Consider the following 23,983-nt stretch of genomic DNA (forward strand, 5'->3'; position numbering starts at 1 on the left):
GTGAAGGACACCCAGGAGTCTAAAGTTTGGAGGCATGGTACTGCCCTCTACAGTGATAGGGAAGGTAGGGTAGGGGTGGGGAACTTTTGGCCTCAAGGCCACACGTAGTCCTCTAGGTCCTCAAGTGTGACCCAAACTTCAAAGAACAAGTCCCCTTAATAAAAGGATTTGTTCTGTAAAACTTGGACACAGTCAAAAGGCCGCATCCAAGGACCTAGAAAATCACATGTGGCAGATTCCCTGCCCCCTGGTTTAGGGTGAAAGATAATGAGTCTAGTTTTGGATATACTGAGTTTAAGATGTCTACTGGACATTCAGTTCGAGATATCTAAAAGGCAGCCGGAGACGCAAAATTGGAGGTCAGGAGAGAGCGAGCAGGAAAGGTAGGTTTGAATCATCAATAAAGAGATGGTAATTAAATTCATGGGAGCAGATAAGATCACCAAGTAAAGTAGTACAGAGGAAGAACAGAAAAGGATGCAGGACAGAGTCCTGGGAAACACCTACATTTAGAGGGGATGATCTGCATGAGGAGTCAGCAAAGAAAACTGGAAAGAAATGATCTGACAGGTAGGAGGAAAATCAGGAGAGGGTGATGTCCCAAAAACCTAGTGAGAAGAGAGCATGCAGAAATGCAATCCACGTCCAGAAAAAGAACTAAGGAGTCTGAATACAGACTGAAGCATATTATTTGCGCTGTTTCTTCTTTCTCATGATTTCTCCCACTGGTTCTAACTCTTCTTTACAACATGAGTAATGTGAAAATAAGTTTAACATGAATGTATATGTAAAGCCTACATAAAATTGCATGCCATGTTTAGGTGGGAGCAGGGGAGGAATAGGGAGAAAATTTGGAGCTCAAAATCTTATGGAAGTGAATATTGAAAACAAAATAAATTTTAAAAAAATTTTTTTAAAAGAATAAATCTCCTTAAAAGGATATGTTCTGTAAAACAAAACAGAGACTATCTAGGAGAAGAGGGTGATCAACAGTGTCAAAGGCTGCAGAGATGTGGCATGTGGACTGAGAAAAGGCCACTGAATTTGGAAACTAAGAGAACCCTGGTTACTTTGGAGAGAGCAGTTTCAGTGGAATGATGAGTCTGAAGAAGTAAGAGGAAAGGTGAGAAGGCACAGACACCTATTTCAGACAGCCTTCTCAAGAAGTTTAGCCACAAAGGTCAGAAGAGATCTAAGACAATAAGTAAGCAGGGACGGGTCAAGTAAGGTTTTTTTCCCCCCAGGATAGGGAAGATAAGGATACATGTTTGTAAGCAGGGGCTAGTAGACAGGGAGAGATTAAAGATAAATGACAGAGTAAAGATGAAAAAGGGGACAGACAGTCTGTTAGAGGAAACAGGATGGAATAAAATCACTTATACGGGAAAAGGAGTTAGCGTTGGTAAGAAGTAAGGTCACTTCTCTGTGTGAGAAGAGGAGGACATAGTAGCAGAAGGCATCTGAGTGATACAAGACAAGGAAGCAGGGAGAAGAGGGAGCTCATGGAGAAAGTCCTTGATTTTTTCTATAAAATATGAGGTAAAGTTCTCAGCTGAGAGTGTAGTGGGAAGGAGGGGGAGGGGAGGCATGGGAGGTTTGAGAAAGGATGAAAAGATTTGGAAAAGCCATTGTGGAAAGTGGGATATTGAGTTGAAAAAGAAGGTATAGGAGGATTGCCTAGCAGCAATGAGGACACAAGTGAGATTGTATAACATAAATTCGTAGTGAACCCAATCAAAATGTTTGTGTGATTTTCTCTACCTCTGCTCAAAAGCATGTATGTAGAAATGAAGACAGAAAATATAGTGAGAGTTTTCCTAGGCTGAGGTTTGGCACAGCACAACTGGAGATAGGATAAGGGGCCAGAGATTCAAGAAAAGGTTGGTGTAGAGTTGAACTGGTTCACCAAGAGGTCAAAATGGGGAGAAAAGGAGAGAGTGGACAGTGTAGGGAAGAAGGCCTGGGAAAGAACTGAAGGGTCAAAAGATTGAAGGTCATGCTGTGGGTGAAGAGCAGAGTCTGTCAAAGGAAAACAGAGAAAGAGGGAGAAAGCCAACAGATTGTGGTCAAAAAAGGGGATTCTGGTACACAACACTTAATTTTGAATGCTACAAAAAATTTCACTAAGATTAACAGAGTACTGTGTCTGGCACATAGTAAATACCTAATAAATGCTTGTTGACTAACAGAAGGATAGATTGACAATAAAATCAAAGGCCCAGACGTCTGAAGCTATGTCCTTGACAATATAATGCTATCTCTTTTTTATGGTGGAAGAAAAGAGGGGGAATAGGGAGAGAAAGATATTGCCAAGTGTCAGAGATCCAAGGACCCCATTGCACTCAACTTGAAAGCTGTTTGAAAATGAGTAAAATTATTTTCTTCTAAGCTGTTTAGAAATAGAAAGACTACATTTCTGGCTTTGTCATTAATTAGCAGGGTGACCTTAGGCAAGTCACTTAATCTTTCTGGGGTTCAATAATAAGAGAATTTGCCTTTTCATATACCACATTTTATTAAATCAAAACAGGAGTTTTTCACCTTTTTTGGTGTCTTAGATCCCTCTGGCAGAGTCTGGCAAAGCCTATGGACTCTATTTCAGAATCATGTGTGTTGCCTACATTCATGACTGAAGGAAATGCTAAATTTCAGTTAGATGTTTATCGGAAATAAAGATGTAATCTCTCTATCCAAGTTCACAAACTCTTTGAGGGTATGTGGACCCCAGGTTAAGAATCCTTGATCTCCAAACACAAAGATGGGTATGTTCAATGTAATATGAGGAATGACAGAGGGATACGGTAAAGTATCATAAAAATCTCCTTTGTTTTATGCTATATATTGGAAACAGATTACTAACAATTCTTTGGGATTTGGCTGCTTATCTAAGTATAACAAGTTAACTCTACTGGGAGACCAGATTACCATAGTCTGAAAGAAGCAGCTTTGGAAATAAGTATTCTTAGTTAATTTATGTTACATCTGCTAAAAGGGAATAGCTAATGTATTCAGGGGCACCATAGTATCACCTCAAATAAAAAGGCACACTCAAAATTGCGGTATATTTCTTTTTTTAAAAATTTTTTTTAAATTATTCTGAATAACATGAAAATTTCTTTATACAAAGAGGAGAAAAATAGGACTGACTGTACTTGACATCAATATTATGCAGAGTTTAGCATTTTAAAATACACATTAGCTATAACATAGTAGTCCTAATATTGCCTTGCCTGTCTATATACCTTTCTGAACCTCTTTCTGCTTACCATGAACTTTGTAATGTTTCTTTTTTATTTTCCTTTCTGTTACTCTTTTGTTATTATCATCACTATATGTCTTTATCCCTCTACAAATCTGCCCACACTCAAATACAAGTCCTTCTTTGTAACAAATATGATTAAGGAAAACAAATCCACACATTGGTCATCACTAAAAATGAGAGTATGCTTCTTTAAAATGTTCACTTAAAAAAAACTGTTGAACTTCAATGGAAGAGTGCACAGAAGTAAATGTAAGCTACAGGTGTCAGCCTTTGCATAATCACTGAATTCTGAATAGTTGAGCTTCCAGTATGGGAAATACAAACATAAAGAGAGATTCAGGATAAAGACTGTAATTACTATATGTAAGAAAACCAAAAAATTCTCCAAGCCTCCCCCCTTCCCCCCCAAGGCAAAACACAAGTTAGGATTTTTCAGATTCCTGTGTCAAGTTAAGAAACTGAACTTCTGTAAAATTTCAACACAGAGAAAGAATGCTGCCAAAATGAAATGGTCATAATGAAACCTTCCATGACACTCCCATGGAGAAGTGATTTTTCTTTTCTCAAATCTTTTCTGCTACTGTTAGACAACTTCAAAGCCTGTAACTATATTTCAAATTGCTTTACAATTAACTATGTACATGTATTAGCACTCCATGAGAACAGGTACTATATGTTTTATCTTGGTCTACCCAGAACCTAACACTGGGATATGCATACAGTAGCCATTTAATAAAAGTCTGTTGAACTGAATTTAAGCAGGTAATTGTTTAAAACAACAAATTTGAATTATGTGCATGGGAAGGAACGAATATAGAACTTTTCTCATATAAATGCACTAATTTGAACACTTTTATCTTTAAAACATGCAATATATTAAAATAAAATTTTAATATTTTTATTTCCCTCTAAGAATAATTTTTTTGGGAAAAAAGAACTGTGTATTCACAAAAATTTTACTAGCAAAAAATTTATTTAAAACAATTAAAAACGTACCTGACGATACATTTCCATGAAGACCCATCTTGATCATCTTGTTCTTCTATGTACATTCTGACATTATGATCTTGATCCAGCTGGTACCAATACATGAGACCATCTTTGTCTCGGCCAATTGGCTGGAGGCGCATGGCATCAGCATCCTCCTCATTAATAATGTTCTTAAACTTCAGATTGTCATCAAACTGACATTCACAGAGGTACTAGAAAAAATTGTAACGTGGATTGAAATATTGCATCTATGTTTTTCCACCACAGTAAGAAATAATAAACAAAATGCTCATCTCTTTTGAAAACGTTCCATCTCACTGTTTTTGTTTGACTTACAATAATAAAAAAGTAACAGTTCATATATCGTCACTTAAGGTTTCTCAAGCACTTTCCCCACAAAAATAATGGAAGAGTGATAGTGTAACTGCGATCTACAGGCACAGAGCTAAGAAATATTCCAGCTGGGCCAGATATGACTGCAATACTGAGAATCAAACATGATAGCTCATATAAGTAGATAAAATGCAAGCAAAAATCCTACAATTATCATTACTTAAAATGGTAAATTTAAATAAGCTCATACCATACACAGCCTTGTATATATCTGGGTTATTATATAGCATCACAATTTCAAAAATTTCCAACTGTCACCAAAATCTTAAGTAAAATTTACGCACAACACACATATAGCAAAATCTGCTTCTAAATGATTAAATGATCTTTTTTTTTAATACAGGTAACCTTTCAAAAGCTGTTCTTTAAAGCCTAACACATACTTAGCCTTTTAAAAAGATATTCATTCAGCAGATGTTGTCTTCCATTCATTCTCTTAATGAAATGATACTCACTCATGTCTAATTTTTAACTATTCATAAAAATAGCTGACACTTTTCATTTAAGTTTCAGCATGCTGTCAGGGTCTACCTGGACCCTGAATCAGATTCCTTCTTCAAGTCTCCCGACAAATGTAGTTCATGCCCTGGTCACCCTGCTTTCTCCCTGTTCTAGCCTACTATGGTTTCGTGTCATGGCACTGCCTGTGAGATTTGATAACTGGCCAATTCAAGCTATATGGAAGCAGAGAGCCCAAAAGGGTCAAGAAATACATCACCAGTCTTCCTAGTCTTGCTTGATGTCTGCTTGCAGAATTCTGATATGTAAGATTTCTAAGACAAATTCTGTGATTCCTTGTATTTGATACTGGCCCCAAACTGGAATCTGATTCTACTACATCTTTTTGTTTCCCTAGAAGGGAACCTAATGGATGATCAAGTCAGTCTATTACCGTGTGGGAACAAGGGAGTGACATGTATTACATATCTAACATGAGCCAATCTTTGAAAAGTAGAATGTTTACTTACATAATTTAAGAATAAGTATGTAATCTTGGGGTCCTCTGATCATTCAACCTGTTTATAAAAAGCTTCTAATTTCAGAAGCAGTTAGCCTTTCTTTAACCAGTCTGTGGAAAGGGTTCGTCCTTCCCTCTGCTGGTCATTTCACTCTTCAGTAGCCCTACATGGGAAGGAGGGCAGGGAGAGCAAGCGACACTCCAATTTGGATTTGTACTTTCTAGCAATTTTATTTAAAATACAATGAGTCTTAGGGAAGAACAATTATTTCAAGTTACTAACCCAGTATGACAAGCAATATTAACAAAGTTTTGCTATACACATTAGCAATTCTTGAGAAGGTTGAAGCTAATTTGAAAATGCATTTCTATCCTTTCTATCACCATCCTTGTAAACTTACATAATTGCAAAAGGCTGGATTTAGAAAGCAATCAAAAACCATCTAGGTTAAGAATAGTTTCTTCTGTTCCTCCCGATAATGATAATACTGGTTTTCAGCTGGTCTCCAAATTCAACTATGAGGGCTACAAAATGTTTTAAAACAAAGGCATTACAAGAAACAATAAATTTATTACCTTTAAAAGTCCCAATTTGCATTCGACACTCATTTCAAGATAGCCTTTCTTCTCCATCTCCCACGCCCAAGTGCTATTGAACTCTTGGCACATCTGTCAGATAAACATAATATTTAAATGCCTAACAGCAATGTTCATGATATCTATGTCAAATTTTGTTAACTGTTGCTCATAATGCACATTTTTTTTCATTCAAGAATATTCAATAAACATTTATTAAGCACCTAATATGTGACAGACATTGGGACTACAAAGATTAAAAAAAAGTACTCTAGTCTTCGAAGAATGTACAATTCAAGAGGATGAATTATAAAGATGATTATTTCCCCAAGTTTCAAAAAGGCAATACAGTTTTATGTCAGAACCAATTTACTGACCCTAGTACAGTGTCTCCAATGTTTCCTTCATAAATGAATGAACATAAGCTGAGGAAAAATAATAGAAGGTAAATTTTTTGGCTAAAGGTGTATTTTTTAATGTAGATAAGTTAAGGTACTCCTTTCTAAAATTGTGGTTATTACATTCTAACTTCAGCAAAGACCTTTCAATTATTTGAAATCTTTCTCAATTTTAATTCTTAATGGAGTAAGGTTCAAGTCTAGTATCTAAGATAAGCTGGCTATGTGACTTTGGGTAAATTAACTTCTGTGCCCCAAGAAACTCTTAAGATGCTAAGCCATAGAACAGTTGTCAACTTGTTGTCAAGGGAGTTTCTTGCAAAGATGAAATTACAGATTCAGATTAAAAAAGAAAAAATAAACTATTCTCTAATATAATATAAAATATTATAAATATTATAAGACATAAAAGCACTCTCTGGTTAACTCACATCTTTTATATTTGTTGAAAATGTCATTAACTTGAGAAATTTTTTGGAGGTTTAGGGGATCTGGCTCAGACATGTAATTTCATTGGAGACTTCCTGTCTTCCACTGAGGAAAATCAACAATAATCTACTAGGTGCTGGGGATACAAAGATAAAGATGAAACAGATTCTGTTCTTGGTGGAGTTATATATGCACCTCATGAACTGCAAAACCCCAACTTCAGGCCTGCCAGCCACTATGATCACACTGGTACACAGCTAGATACCACTAGAAGGAGTCACAGAACTCTGCCAAAATGGGATCAATAAAACCTTATGCTCTATGATCTCAAGTGGGCCCTCACTTCTGCTTGGCAATCTTATTATTCCTTGAGTATCTCTACAGCATTCTCCCACAACTTCTATTCCAAACCTCTTCTTCTTATACAAGTTGCTTTCAGCCAAGGACCTTGCCATCTACTCTACCAAAAGAGTAGAAGGCCATGAATATCTGACCTGAGATCATTCTCGAGTTCCACATTTTAGTTTGTAACCTAATATAAAGAAAGTGTCCAAAAAGCAACTTAGGACCACCTGAAGGAATTGGGGATATCGACCTGGAGAAGACTTATGAGTGATATGATCAATCAACAGGCATTTATTAGTCAGTGAGTCAATAAGCATTTACCAAAGGCCAAATTGTGCTAACAACTAGGACTACACAACAGCGTGTGATGACCAACTTTGAATCTAAGACAATTCCAAAAGACTCATGATGGAAAATACCATCCACATCCAGAGAAAGAACTATGGTGTCAGAATGCAGATCATAGCATACTACTTTCTTTCTCTTTTTGTGTGTGGTTTTTCCCTTTTGTTCTGCTTTTTCTTTCACAACATAACTAATATGGAAATATGTTTAATATGATTGTACATGTATAGCCTATATCAGATTGCAGGCCATCTTGGGGAGGGCGGTGGGGAGGGAGGGGGAAAAAATGAAGAACTCAAAATCCTATAAAAGTGACTATTGAAAACTAAAACTTTCAAAAAATTTAAATTGTTACATTAAAAAAAAAACACCAAAAACTAGAGCTATAAAGAAGGGCAAAAGGTAGTCCCTGCCCTCAAGGAGCTCACAACCTAATGAGGGAGACAACATGCAATATGCAACTATGTTCAAATAAATATACTGGATTTTTGGGAAAGGATAATGAGTTCAGTTTTGGACATGTTGATTTTTTTTGTTGTTGTTTAAAGACTTTTTAAAAAAAATCTTAGTTTTCAATGGACATGTTGATTTTAAGATGTCTACAGGACATCTAGTTTGAGGTGTCTGAAAGACAGTTGGAAATGTGAGATTGGAAGTCAGCAGAGGTCAGGGCTGGATAAGTAGATCTGAGAACTATCAGCAATGAGATAATTAAAATCATAGGCACTGATGAGATCACCAAGCAAATTAGCAGGGAGAAGAGAAAAGGGCCCAGACACAGCCTTATTGGACACCCATAGTCAATGGGCTCAACTAACACAGATAAACACTCCAGCAAAGGAGACTGAAAAGCAACAGTCAAATAGGAGGAAAACCAGGAGAAAGTGGTGTTCAGAAAATTTAGACGGCAGAGAATATCAAGAAGAGGTTGACTGACAGTGTCAAAGGCTGTTGAGAGCTCAAGAAAATAAAGAGTTTTAAAAAAAAGGCCACTGGTTTTGGAAACTAAGAGATCATTGGTAACTTAGTACACACAGTGACAGAGTTATTATGTCTCAGGCACAAGGGGTACAAAAACACTAAATCTGTGTACAAGGACCTTTTCCTGAATGAGGACAAGAGACTTTGTCCCAGACAAAGTGCCGGGATTCAGAGTTTGATAATCTAAGCCCTTAATGGTTACTGAGGGCTCAGGTCTTTTTTTTTCCTCTTGCCTTTTCACAGGGCTTCTTCAATAAAGGACAGATTTGTTGATGTTGATTTTCTCAGTGTCCTGGGTAAAATTCTGTAATGGAGGGCCATTAGGATGTTGAATTTTCTCTGCAATAATGTACAGGGCTAACAAAGTTGATTTTCGTTTTCACTGCCCTATGGAGACAGCTTTAGCTTCACCCCAGATCTGTCTCAATAGTGATGGACAGATATAAAAATAATTATCTTCTCCCCTTTCTGTTGTCTGTGTATGAAGCTCTGGGTGTGAGGCGGGTTGAACTTGGGAGGTTAATCTATTATCTATATTGACCAATCCTCTAGACTGGCATAAATTCTATCTATTGTTCTTGACCATGAAATGGAGCTGGTTGATTATTTAATGATAAATTCATTCCATTCCCCAAATCTGAATGAGTTCTAGTTGGTTTCACCAATCTCATTTTAGGTGTATTCAGGAAAAGAGTCCAGGAAATCTGAAGCCTACATGATTTTGTCCTTCCTCTTCTCTCTCCTGTCCCACTCTTCCCTTCTCATACTATCTGTTAAAACAAAACAAAACAAAACAAAACCCAACTAAACTTTTTTTGTATTTTGTTTTTTGCTTTACATCGAAGAACAGTATTTTTAGCACAATGCCTGGCATATAATAGGTGCTTGTTGACTTGACTTTTTACATAACCTAAACCTCAAAGTAAGAATTCAGAAAGACTTTAACTTAAAAGGGCCAAGGTTTTTCCACTGCATCCTAGGCTATCTCCAGTTGTCCTGATCTGTATTTGGCTACTGGACCCAGATGGCTCTGGAGGAGAAAGTGAGGCTGGTGACTTGGCACAGCCCTCTCTCACTCAAATCCAATTCATCTGCAAGTTATAGCATCATCTTCCTGATGTCATCATGGTCCTCTTTGAGAACGAAGGACAAATCATAATTTTCCCTGTAGCCTTTACCTCCCACTTCCCTTCCAAAGAGCCATTCCATAACAAAGAGTCAGTCTTGTCTGTCTGAACAATGAATTCTTTTTTTAATGCTAGAGGTAAGAGGAAGCCAGTAGAGTTAATTGAGCAAGGGAGTCACACAGTAAAAGCTGCAAAACTAAAGCTCTTTTCACTCTATGACACTGCTAGGCCAGTGTAAGGTATATGAAACTCCTAATGATCTTGATGAAGCCAGTAGATAGAACAATGGATTTAGAGACACAGACAAGTGATTAAGCATAGTTTGGAACACTTGCTAGAATCACTCAACCTTAGCTGACTCACCTATCTAATAAGGAAAATAATACTTGCATTAACTGCATCATAGAGTTATTTTCAAGAATGTGAATCATAAACTGTAAAGTATGACATAAATGCTAGTTACTCAGATTTTCTTAAACTATAATTTAGATTAGTATATTTCTCTATTAAGCTTCATGTACCATATATTTCTTAAGCATTTATATACAATGTGACAAATAAGAAGACTAGGAAACAAGTTCTGCCTTTAATGGAGACTGGTTTAGTGGCCATGGACTTTCTAGTACTAGGCATTTTCATCCTCGCAACCTTTCAAACCTCTCCAAATAAGGAATTATGAGTAAGAGATAAAAATAGTTTCAATTGTCTACATGGTCTAAGACACCAAGAATCCCAATCTGATGTAATAATCTGATGAACTAAACTGCAGAGAAGGCTAATAATCTCTAACCCATTCATTCAGCAACACTACCCTCACCAGACACCAGACTGTGGAATGGCTGCTAAAAACAAAAACAAAACAACACACAAAGTCAGCAACAGAAATGAGGAACAAGAGGGAACTGGTGTGTGTAGTCCTCCACCATGCCTTTAGGAAAAGGAACTGGCACCTAGCTGGGGCCAATTCTGTCCCACATAATTCACTTGAGGCCGACTCAGTGCAAAGTCCTTAGGATGGGAGAAGGCTGACACAGCTTTGAAGTCTAGCCCTGAAGGAAACTGTTATAAGAGGAGGAGTCAAAAAGTGAGCAATAGGAGAAATATTAGGGGCAAAGACTGAAATTACTAAAGATCTCAGGAGGAAGAAAAAGTTAAAGACTTTGAGCATAAGCATACAAATTAACAAGATACTAATAACAGAAGAGAATATGCCCTCCAGATCTGCTGTAAGTCTAGATATCTATGAATAAACATCACAAGACAAAAAAGCAAATGAATCAACAATTGATGGAGTGGAGGACTTTGTGGATCCCCAAGACAGTCTGGAACCACAGCAGGATGTTCCTAAATGGTTTAAAAGAGCCACAAGAATTGTGAAAGCAAAACTGGTATCCTACACAGCCAAAAGAACTGGGAGAATAGAAAAACTTGAATCCATAAGTGGTAACCCTCACCTAAGAAACAAAAGAGAGAACAAATGATTTGGAATGCAAATACACAGAAATAAAGAAATATCTGGAAAAAGAATAAAGCAATAATTTTAAAGAAAACGTGGTTTCTATGTAGGTAAAATATATTGGTCTCAAAGACAACATATGTCAAGACAACTTAAGGATTATATGGCTCTCAAAAGAAAACAAGTTGGGGCAGCTAGGTGGCACAGTGGATAAAGCACCAGACCTGGATTCAGGAGGACCTGAGTTCAAATCCGGCCTCAGACACATAACACTTAGTATCTGTGTGACCCCAGGCAGGTCATTTAACCCCATTGCCTAACCAAGAAAAAGAAAAAAAAAGAAAACAAGTCAAAAACACTTGAAGACCATAACGTTAAGAAATAATATAAGTGGATAGCGTTCTATCCTTGGGGTCAGGAGGATCTGAGTTCAAATCCAGCCTCAGACACTTAGTAGCTGTGTGACCTTGGGCAAGTCACTTAACCCCGACTGCCTCACCAAAAAGTCAAAAAGCTAAAATAATAATAATAATAATAATAATAATAATGATAATATTAGAAAATTTTCATCATCACCTCTCACCTAGACTACAGCAACAGTCTTCTAATTGGTCTCTCTGTTCCCAGCCCCTCCCCTCTCTGATCCAACCTCCATACACCTACTAAAGTGATAATATTAAAGTGCAGATGTGATCATGTCACTCCTCTGCTTAAGAAGCTTTAAGGACTCCCTACTACTGTAGGATAAAATTTCTTTATTTGGTATTTAAAGCCCTTTGTAATTTGGCTACCATTTTATCCTTCCAGGCAGATTACATATAATCCCCCTCACACACTCTGTGATGTAGCCAAACTGTGAACAAGCGGGAACTTGTTCCTGAAGTCATGGTCCTCTTGGAGAACAAAGGACGAATCACAATTTTCCATACTGGCTGCTCCCCATGCATGACATTTCATCTCCTGCCTCTGTTTTTCATAAGCTGTTCCCCGTGCCTAGAATGCATTCCTCTCTGTGGTACCTCCTCCTTCCACCTTTACTTCTTGGAAACTTTGGCTCCCTCCTGAAGGGTGAAAATTGAGTCACTTCCTTCAAGAGGTCTTTTCTATGTTAACTTATATGTGAACATGATGAATTCCCAGTAGAATATGGGCTCCTAGAGCATAGAGACCGCCGTTTCCATCTGTATCCCTAAGGCCTAGAATGGTGCTTGACACAGCGAGAACTTAAATGACTTGCTTGATTGATCAAAAGAACAGCGTAGATGAAACAAAAGTCCCAAAGGTTCAAACCACTCCCCGAAATGTTAATTCATCAGGGTCATTGGGGAACTCTGATCAACTCCCCTATAGAAATATCAAGTAAAACATTTTTATGAAAATATTTTTTACATATACAACATTATCTTACAAAAAGAATTACTATCCAATCAATTTATAAAGTTCTAAAAGGGAGGAAAGGAAAATGAATGACTACCTAAATAGAAAAATCATTTTTAGAAAATATTGATTAGTATCTAAGAATCCTAAATTAGACTTCTTTAAAATTAAACACTTGAAAGCATAGGTATAAGTGGATTTTTTCTTAAAATGATAAGAAGCATATACATAAAATCATTCAGCAAGCATTATTTATAATGGGGATAAGCAAGAAGCCTTCCCAATAAGATTAGGAGTGAAACAAGGATGACTAAAATCACCAATATTATTCAATACTGTATCAGAAATGCTAGCAATAGTGATAAGAGAAGAAAAAAATGGAAGGTATCAGAATGGGTGGTAAGGTAATAAAACTATCTCTTTTTGCAGACAATATGATGGTATATTTGGAAAACTATAGAGATTCAAATAAAAAGTTAGTTGAAACAATAATTTAAGTAGAAGGATATACAATAAACCCACAAAAATCATTAGTATTTCTATATACCACCAACAAAGCACTACAAGAAGAGATGGTTAAGATAGATTTTATTTAAAATAACCATAGACAGTATAAAATACCTGGGAGTACACTAGCCAAGAAAAACCCAGAACTATAAGAACATAATTATAAAACACTTTTTATACAAATAAAGTCAGATTTAAATAATTGGAGATATATTCATTGTTCATAGGTGGGCAGAGGAAAATATACTAAAACTGACAATTCTACCTTGAACTAATCTACTTATATAGTATTCAGCCATCCCAATAAAATTACCAGAAAATTATTTTATTGAGCTAGGAAAAAAAAACCCAACAAAATTCATTTCGAAGAATATCTTAAGAACTAATGAAAAAAAATGTAAAGGAAGGAAGCCTAGCAGTACCAGATTTTAAATTGTATTAGAGGTCAGTAATTATCAAAACTATCTGGTACTAAGAAATAGAATAGCAGATCAGTAGAACAGAGTAGATATACAATACACAGTAGTAAATGATTATAGCAATCTTGTGTCTGATAAATATAAAGATTTAGATAAGAATTCACTATTTGGTAAAAATAGTTGGGAAAACTGAAAAGCAGTCTGGTAGAAACTAGGCTTTGACTGTTACTTTACACTATTTACCAAGATAAGGTCAAAATGGATACATGACCTAAACATAAGAATTTTCATAAGAAAATTAAAAGAACATAGAACATATTACCAACCAGATTTATGGATAGGAATAAATCTTGTTTATTTGTGAATAAACAAGAGATAGAGAATATTTTGGGATATGAAATGGATAATTTTGATTACATTAAATTAAAAAGGTGTTATACAAACAAAACCGTTGTAGCCAAAACTAGAAGGAAAGCAGAAAATTGGTGGAAAAAAAATTTTATATAAAGTTTCTCAGATAAAGGCCTCATCTCAAATACAGAGAACTGTCAAATTCATAAAAATATGAGCCATTTCCCAGTTGATAAATGGTCAAAGGATATGAACAGGCAGTTTTGGGAAGAAGAAATTAAAGCTACATACAGTCATATAAAAAAATGCTCTAAATAATTACTGACTAGAGAAATACAAATTAAAACAACTCTAAGCTACCATCTCATATCTATCAGATTAACTGAAATGAAAAAAGGGGAAAATGACAAATGTTTGAAGAGATATGGAAAAATTGGAACACTAATATGCTGTTGGTGGAACTGTGAATTGATCCAACCATTTTGGAGAGCAATCTGGAATCGTGCCCAAAGATTTATAAAACTGTATATACCCTTTCACCTAGCAATACCATCATTACGTCTATTTCGCAAGGCGATCCAGGAACTAAGCCTTCAAATCACTTCCCAGCCACTTTCCCTTACCACTCCCCACCTTTTCAAGCTTCCTTTGGGCATGTTTTCCTCTGTGCTTAGAATGTAAGCCACTTGAGGGTAAAGCCTGTCTTTCTTATATTTGTATCACATGGTAAGAAAGGCATTAAGAAGGAAAACTTAATAGTACAATGATTGCTTGAATATGGAGACAAGGGAGTAAAAGGAGTCCACCCTAAAGCTCCTAGCTTGCATGACTAGGAGAATGATAACAGAAACAACACTACCACCCTGGAGTTGTGTGATTTTTTATGGTTTTCTTAATGCTTTTATATATGTTCAGTTTTTTGATGCTTACTACAAGGGCTATCTTCTCCCATATGATATTCCTAAGAAGCGGTTACCTGGCCTCTTTTTAAACACTTCCAGTGAGGAGGAAGACTTTATGTTCTCAAATATTTATAGCAGCTCTCTTTGTGGTGCCAAAGAACTGAAATTGAGGGGAAGGTCATCAACTGGAGAATGGTTGAATAAGTTGCGATACATGATTGTGACAGAATATTACAGTGCTATAAGAAATGATGAGTAGGTTGATTTTAGAAAAAAGACGGGGAGACTTGTATGAAATAACAAACAGTAAAAACCAAGAGATCATATACATTAACAGCAATATTGTTCAAAAAGTTAACTGTGAATAACTAAACTATTCTGAGTCATATGAATAGTCAAATCAACTACAAAGGACCTATGAAGGAAGATGCTATCCACCTCAAACACTGGTCTTCTGTAGTGCAGAACGGATGGGAGAGAGAGAGGGAAACAGCTCAGAACTCAAAATGTAACAAATAAATAAATATTTTTTAAAATTATATTAATTAAGTTGGTACTTGTCAACAACAATGAAAAATAAATCTCTGGCTTCATTTATTGCAATGTCTGAATATGACAAATACTGAAATGTGACTAATTTTACATAAATCTCACAGTTCACATTCTATCAACAATACACAATACACACAGCTATTACACATATATATGCACATACATTTGCATATACATGCACATACACACAAAATGTAATTGGTCACTGAAAGAGATGAAAAGGAAACTCAATCATTTGGTAATCTTACAGAACAGGAAATTGAGTCCCAGAAAACGGACCTGCTTAAGTTAAGTGACAGATAGAGCTAGAAAACCCAGGTTTCCTGACCTCCTAAAAATCAAGTGCTCTACAAAACAAATGAGTAATAATGATATGTGATTATTACTGAGAACAAAATATCATCCTCACATTTAACATTTCTTCAGTTTACAGAGTGCATTCTGCACAATATCCAATGATGTGGGTAGCACACTTATATCATCCCCATTTTCCAGATGAAGAAAGTGAGAATCTCAAGAAAGATTCTATGTCTTGCTCTTATAACATTAGTTATTGTTTTATAATAATTGTTTTGAGTTATAAAATCAAACCTTGAAGAAGATTCAAAGAATATTAATCCCTATTCATTATTAGCAGCTACTATGTCAGGCAGAATGGCAACTTTATAGATACTATACATAATTAATTTGCCATTTCAAATCTTTCTCATTATAATATATTTCAGAAACTCTTCAAAACCAATAAGGCAGTTTTATCTATTTATAAAACTAGATAGGATTCTTCTGGTACTGGTTTTTTGGTTTCTTTGTTTTTTAGTTCAAAACCTGTGTCAAGCATATTTTATATAAATAAAGAAAAAAATTTTAAAGGACTTAATAATTTCAAATATTAAACTGTAACAGTATTCTCTAAGGTCGCAAGGCAAACCAGCATCAAAAGAATGAAGATTTCTATTCTTAAAAATTCTAAGTTCAACTAAAAGAATCTATCTACCTCCAGAGAAAGAACTGATATATGGAAGTACATTATGTATTGTGTGGTTTCATGGGTGTGTGTGTGTGTGTGTGTGTGTGTGTGTGTGTGTGTGTGTGTGTGTGTGTGAGAAATGTTGGCCTTCTCTTATGCGAGGTTGGGAGTATAAGCTTCACTTTTCATGGTCTGGTGATCACAAAGGTCAAAAAGCTGCTTATATGAAATCACTGAATGTCAACTATTAAGAAAAAGTAACCAAAAGGTTAAAAATATTCTTAGGGGTTTGAACAGCTACATGACATCCTGGTCCGTCCAAGTGGATATAAACCAGAACAAACCATTAAATGTGCCCGGAAGGTATAGATAATGTTGCAGCCAGCTAAAAAATAAAAAGGGGGGAGGGGGAGAGGCGGGGTTTAGCTTCCAAAGCTTCTGTAATCCTTGAGGTCAACTTTGAAAAAGATATTGGTTGAGGAACAAACCCAAGGCCACCCTGGAAGGTCAAGACAAAATTTAAACTGGATCTTTCTTTGAATCACTCTGAGTAAGTCCCTTTCTGATACAGAGTTGATGCACTTGGACCCTGCTGGAACTTCATTCTCCCAAACTACTGACCTACATATACCCTGGCATATGGTTGACTTAGGGACCTAGGGGTCTTTGGGAGCTGACTTTTTTTTTTGGGGGGGGGGGTTTGAGGTGATCAGGGTTAAGCGACTTGCCCAGGGTCACACCTAATAAGTGTTAAGTGTCTGAGACTGGATTTGAGCTCAGGTCCTCCTGACTCGAAGGCCAGAGCTCTATTCACTGCACCACCTAGCTCCCCTGGGAGCTGCCTTTTATAAACACCAGGACAAATATATTACTTACCTTTTGAGATATTTTCAGTTACAAGAATCACCTATGTATTCAACACTTTTGGCATCCAAGGTTATCACTTCATAGTCTCTACTACTTTGTAAGAGCACAGATCAGCTCTATCTAGCAAAAATTGAATAACCACTTACAGATATCACACAACAATTTCACCATCTACTCATACACTTTGTAATATGTACAACTATTTTACATGACATCAACAAGACTAGCTTTTCAAATTTTTATTTTGTGCAAAGTAAAATTATAAAGTTTAGATTGAGAAAGGCAATATCTCATTAACAGATGATTTTGAAAATATTTACCTTGATCAAATATTTTTCCCATCTGTCTGCTGTTACAGATTTACCAATCTTCCTCATCAGTTTCAAATGGAGCTCCACCAATTCTTTTGGTACTTTAAAGAGAGGAAAGAGAACACACAAAAAAAGTTAGCTTACATTAACTATTTCATATATAATTAAGATAAAACAAAGCATTTGGAAACAATTTCTTAAAAATAGAGAAATGTTTAACAAAACATACCATGATTTAAATCCTGTAAGTTACATGATACAAAATGAGTCACCTCTTTACCTATCCTAAGGATTTTAAGTAAGTTATACCAATTTGAAGTCATAGTCCAGTAAGGGTCCTCCTTCCACCAGAAGTTCAAGAAAGGCTGATCTAAGCTAAACAAGGAAACAGTTCTATAGCCTATCTAGAGTGAATTCCCTATTACTGGAAGTGTTTAAAAAGAGGCCAGACAACCACTTATCAGGAATATCATAGAAGGAATTTGTGCTTTGGAGAATCATGGGAAAAGATGACCCTTGTAGTAAGCAACAAAAAACTGAACATATATAAAAGCATTAAGAAAACCATAAAAAATCACACAACTCCAGGGTGGTAGTGTTGTTTTTGTTATCACTCTCCTAGTCACACAAGCGAGGAGCTTTAGGGTGGACTGACTCCTTTTACTCCCTTGTCTCCATATTCAAGCGATCATTGTATTATCAAGTTTTCCTTCTTAATGCTTTTCTTACCATGTCATACAAATATAAGAAAGACAAGCCCTGCCCTCAAGTGGCTTACATTCTAAGCACAGAAGAAAACATGCCAACGGAAGCTTGAAAAGATGGGGAGTAGTAGGAGAAAGTGGCTGGGAAGTGGTTTGAAGGTTTGTTTCCTAGTAAGAGAAAGTAAAAGATCACCTATCAGAGCCTGGCATCTTAAAGGCAGAGTCCATTACCACTGCAATTGACCTAGCACAGGTCCTTATTTCTTCAAGACATAACTATTACAAAAGTCTCCTAAATAATCTCCTGGCTTCCTCTACCCTTCTCCTTCCAATTCATCCTGCACATGGAGGCAGTTCAAAATCCATCAAATATTTGCTTTTATCCTGTTACTCTTCTAATTCCCTCTTGAAAACTTCAATTGCTTCTCAATGTCTACAAAATTAACAAAACATTTTCAATTATCATCTTAATTCCTTTTTCTAATATCTCACAAGTATTACTATCTGGGATTTGAAATAGTCTAACCTTTCCTGTTACTTATCATTGCTCTCATACGTGAAATCTCCTTGTTTTTGTCAAGTAGGTCTCTTCATCCTACCCTGAACACCACTTTCCCTCTTTCTTCCCTCTACTTCCCTTATTACGCCCTATCTTATTTCTGAAGTTCATTCATCCTTCAAAGGCTACTCAGCTGCCACATTCTCCATGAAAGTTTTTCTAGAAACTGCCTCTCTGAATATTAATGATGAATATTAATAACTGAGAGGTTTTTTTCCCTCAGATTTACGTAGTGGTTTATGCAATCACATTTGTTCCTCACAATAATCTTGTGCATACTACAGTTGTTACTGTTCCCATTTTACATCTTGGGAGCCTAATGGTCACACAACTGAATCTGAATTCAAGTTTCCTAAGTCCAGCACTACATCACACTGCTATACACTGCGAGCACTTCCTCATTTGAACTATAATAGCATTTATTGTCTGTGCCATTCAAGATGAATTGGACACTTACTGATTTACATTGGTAGAGCAACAGCAACATGGTATAAACAGACAGCTACATTTGACGGCAGGAAGATCTGGGGTTTAGATTCTGCCTCTAACCTGCACTGGCTACATGACGATGGGCACAGCCTTCCAGTTTCCCTGTCAACTCACTAAGATTCTAAGTTACAAGTGAGTTGCTGATCTGAACCTGAGAAGTATATTTCCATTCGTGAAGCTCTCCATACAGACAAAGGACAAGTCAGACTCCCAGAATATAGTTATTTTATTTTGTGTAAGTGGCTTATTTTCAATGGAAATACAAAATTATCAGAAATTTTGAAGTCCTTAGATTTGAGGGAAGGCAATTTGGGGAAAAAAGTTAATTTTGATTTAACAGTTATTTTTTATAAGCATGAAGTCACTTTATAATGTTTAAAAACAAAATATATTCTAAATTGCTATGTCCATAAAGGTATCATATTTGAAATTTTTAATGTAAAAATTTATTCAAAGTCTTATAAATTTACTTTCACCTTTCTGCATCTTATTTTCTTCATGTGCAAAATGAAGGGATTGTACTAAATAATTTCTAAAGTCTCTCCCAACTCTAGATCCTATGATTCTAATGGTAATATTTACTGACAATTTACTTTTAAATATTTTTAATTTTTGTTACAAATACTTTAGAAATCCAAGATCTTTTTGCCAATGCATGAATAGCAGACAAAAAAATTAAATAAAAGAAACTACAGACAATATAGTACAACTTCATATCCATAGCAGAGTCAAGAAGATTCAGAAAACACTCATTTTTTGAAGTTGCTGCAGGTTAAAAAACAAACAAAACCAAATGCAATGAATATATCTTCTGACACAGGAGTCTTTCTAAGTTTCATTTTTTGAGCTCCCATTATCAGCACTTCTGATTCTTGAGGCATTTCATCTTTTAAAATCATTTTACCTTTAGAAGACCAAAAGTTTGCCCAGATTGAGCCACCCTTCTCTCATCTTTCATAAGATTTGTTCCTTGATTTAGTATAAGTATTTCTGAATGCGGGTTTATGGTAAAGGTTAGAGAAGATAAAAGTACAAATAGCAAGCAAGAAGCAGTGAATCAAGTCTGTGTCACAGAAAGTCTTCCCAATCATGTCACTGAAGGAAGTTTGTTAGAACCCCACACTGCATTTATGGGCAAACACCTGAAACCTTCTTACTCTGTTTCCCTGAAGAGTTATTTTCTTATGGCAGTTCTAAGTATGCTGAAGGTTTTATAATCCATTCAATTCAACAGATAGACTTTTCTTATCACCAAATAAATTTTGGATTTTAAGTAATAGCTATTAAACTGCTTAACTTTCAGCTGATTCAATGCAATGCTCTAAGTTACCCCATCAAGATCTTTTTTTATTACTCTCAAGTATCAGTAAGTTGGGCATTCCTCCCACCTTTGTGGTAGCTAGGTGGCCCAGTGGACGGTGAACTGAATCTGGAGTCAGGAAGACCTAGATTTAAATACAGCCTCAATTATTGATTAGTTATATAACCCTAGTTAGGTCACTTAGCCTCTGTCTGCTTCAGACTCTTCATCTGTAAAATGGGGATAACAACAGCACCTACTTCATACTGTTCTCAGGCTCAAATGAAAGAATATTAGAAAAGTGCTTTGCAAACCTTAAAATGCTATAAAAATTCTAGCCTAGTTATTATTATTGTCTTCTGCAATTCTGACAAATATACCACCTATGTTTGACAAAGTTACTGATACAGGGCAAACTGCAGATCCACATACACTCCACTAGAAACCTCTTTTGACTTGGGGCTAGTAATAACTATTTTAATCCACCTAACTGTCCTAGGTGCCTAGCTCACCACATTCCTTCAACTTCCAGTCTAGTAGCTCTGTCTAAAAAAGAAACATGACTATATCTATTATTAATGATTCTATGTTCTCTGTAATCATGGCTACCTTTTCTAGATGTTCACTAACCACTCCAATATACTCTAGGATTTTGCCAAGACTTTAAGTCAAGCTCACTGGCTTGAAGAGGCCATTCCTTTCCTGTTTGTTTTTAACTGGCAACAGCATAAGACAGTGGAAAGAACCTTGGACTTACAGTGAGAAAAAAAAATATGTTCCATAGTTCCTTAAGCAGGTCAATTAACCCAGGGCCTAAGTTATTCATTTATAAAATGAAGGCCAGGACTAAATTGTCTCTAAGCTATCTTCTAGCTTTTATTCTCCAATCCTAAAGTATCTCTCCTAGTTCCATGAAATTTCAAAGATCACAGCTGGTGGCTTCAGTAATCCTATCAATGCTATCAGTAGTAAGGATCCAGATAACTTAAATTCCAAGGGAAGCCAGATATTCTCTTACTAACTCCTTACTTCTTCTGGGTATACCTCCCTATTTACCATTTTTGTTCTGTCCTTTCTAGTCTGGAGATCATTCTTTTTTGTGAAGAAAATTGAAGCAGAGACTTGAACAGCTTTGCCTTCTCTCTCTAATGTGTTACCATTGTATGAGCTAAAGCATCCATCTCCCATCTTTGATCATTCTCCTTTTCCTCAATATGATTTTTAAAACAATCTTTTTGTTGGCTTTGCTTTCATTCTGATAACACACAGGGGTGGGGAACGTGCAGCCTTGAGGCCACATGTGGCCTTGTAGGTCCTTGCATGCGGCCTTTTGACTCAGTCCAAGTTTTACAGAACAAATACATTTATTAAGGGGATTTGTTCTGTGAAGTATGGATTCAGTCAAAGGGCTACACTTGAGCACCTAGATGGCCACATGAGGCCACAGGTTCCCCACCCCTGGTATATACCTATGTATTTCACATTGCTTTAATGAAAGGAGGAATGTATGTTTTGTCATCATTTTACCAGGAACTCAGCTCAACTGCCTTTTGTTGGTGTTTTCATTTACATTTTGGTTCTGCTTATGCCATCCTATGTCAATTCACAAAAAGTCCTGACACTCCTTACAGAATTGTGACATTTTTACATTTTATACTTAGGATTATGCATTTATCTTCCACTATGAACCACTGCTTCCATCTTCTGTACATAATTCTTGAAGACCAGTCAAGATTGTAGAAGAGGAAGCAGTATAGTTCCAGACTAAGTAGTAATTAGAAATCTAAGGAGAAACAAAGGTAGATCATCTTTCCAGCAAAAGATCACAAATCCAAGCCACAGGGAAGTGACAAGAGCAAGAACTTTATAAAAGAGGTGGTCCAGGACAGACGACCCAGATCAAAAGAATAGACCAGAAATGCAGTGTTGTAGCTCTGATCTCAAAGAGGGCATCTAGGACTCAGCCTCTTGGCATAGTCATTCAACACAGGAGAAGGATCCTGCAGCTACACTTCAGGAGCAAAACAGGGCCATGGGACTTCTGCTGACTCCAGCAGCAGGACACAAGATAAAACAGGCCATCACCATCTAAGGTCACGTAAGTTTTATTAGAAGTCCACAGAGCTTAGCTTTAATACAAAGTTCCAATATGGGAAGTAAGGCTGGAAGAAGAAGTAGACATGAATTTTAAAAATCTAAAACAGTTGATGAGCTCCCTATATGTCCACATCATTCTTGCTAGAGAACTCTCCTTTGTTCCTACTCACTGGAATTCCTTTTTTCTATTCCAAAATTTATACCTAATCAAGGCTTAATGTGAATAAATGTAAAAGCATTTCTTAAGTGCTATCCATGCATGCAGTGCACTTTGGGGATACAAAAATTTAAAGAGAGCCCCTACCTTCAAGAAGCTTATACTCTAATATGGGAAGACAACACATATTGGGAAGAGGTGACCAGGGAAGGGAGTTATGTACTGGAAAGGAGGAAGCTGGGGGGGCGGGGCAGACAGAGGGAGATAAGAGTAGGGATGCAGAGGATTCTTCTTTTCTCACTAGGCTGCAATCTAGACTTTCCATTAAGTCTCATAAAACTCTTCAACCTGGAAGATCACTTCAGCCCTGGAATCACACCTGAGAAGTACCCTTGGCCTGTCCCTGCAGGGCCTCTTTTGGATTGGCTGGCTCTTCCCAAAAACCTCCACTGGCCCTTCCCAAAAACCTCCACTGGCCAGCCATTTCTTCATTTCTCACCAGGCTGCAATAGACTTTCCATCATGCCCCAGCCCCAATCTTCCTTCTTCCTCTGCCCTACTTTTTAAATTCTCTTTATGTGTTGACTTTCCTTCTTAAAATATAAGCTCCTTGAGGGTACTATTTTTCTTTTTGCTTACATTTGTATTCATAGTGCTTGGCACAGTTCCTGGCACGTAATATGTGCTTATAAATGCTTGTTGACTGACAGATAGTAAGATGGTATAGGTTGATGGATGGATGCCATATAAAGCTGAAGCATGTTCTAGTGCCTAGAGTCAGCCAGTAGATAGAGTAGGCTAAGTGGTGCAGATTGCACTCAATTTAGAGTGAGTGTGCGCGTGTGTGTGTGTGTGTGTGTGTACATTTGCATCAGTTTCCTAGATACAACGGATATTAGATTCTTATTAGAAATTATTTGTTGTAAAGATGTTTTCCCCAGTCGATTGCTTCCCTTCTTATTCTAACTGTTGATTCTATTTATGTAAAATCTTTTCAATTTTTTTTTTTTGGTGAGGGCAACTGGGGTCATGTGACTTGCCCAGAGTCACACAGCTAGTGAGTGTTATATGTCTGAGACCACATTTGAACTCAGGTCTTCCTGATTCCAGGGCTGGTACTCTATCCCCTGAAAATCTTTTCAATTTCATGAAATCAAAATTACC

General features: G+C 36.5%; 1 protein-coding gene across 1 annotated transcript in view; it reads right to left on the bottom strand.

Annotated features, from left to right (window-relative positions):
• RSF1 (remodeling and spacing factor 1) overlaps positions 1–23,983 on the bottom strand; it is a 129,099-nt gene that overhangs the window by 63,923 nt on the left and 41,193 nt on the right. The window contains exons 3-5 of the mRNA XM_020989501.2: positions 17,523–17,614; positions 6,180–6,272; positions 4,259–4,464 (exon numbers count right to left, since the gene is read on the bottom strand). Coding sequence (XP_020845160.2) covers positions 4,259–4,464; positions 6,180–6,272; positions 17,523–17,614 — 391 coding nt within the window. The remainder of the gene's footprint in view (positions 1–4,258; positions 4,465–6,179; positions 6,273–17,522; positions 17,615–23,983) is intronic.

The sequence above is a fragment of the Phascolarctos cinereus genome, unplaced genomic scaffold (assembly GCF_003287225.1).
Source record: "Phascolarctos cinereus isolate Bilbo 61053 unplaced genomic scaffold, phaCin_HiC Scaffold_726;HRSCAF=1367, whole genome shotgun sequence".
In the NCBI taxonomy this organism is placed as follows: domain Eukaryota; kingdom Metazoa; phylum Chordata; class Mammalia; order Diprotodontia; family Phascolarctidae; genus Phascolarctos; species Phascolarctos cinereus.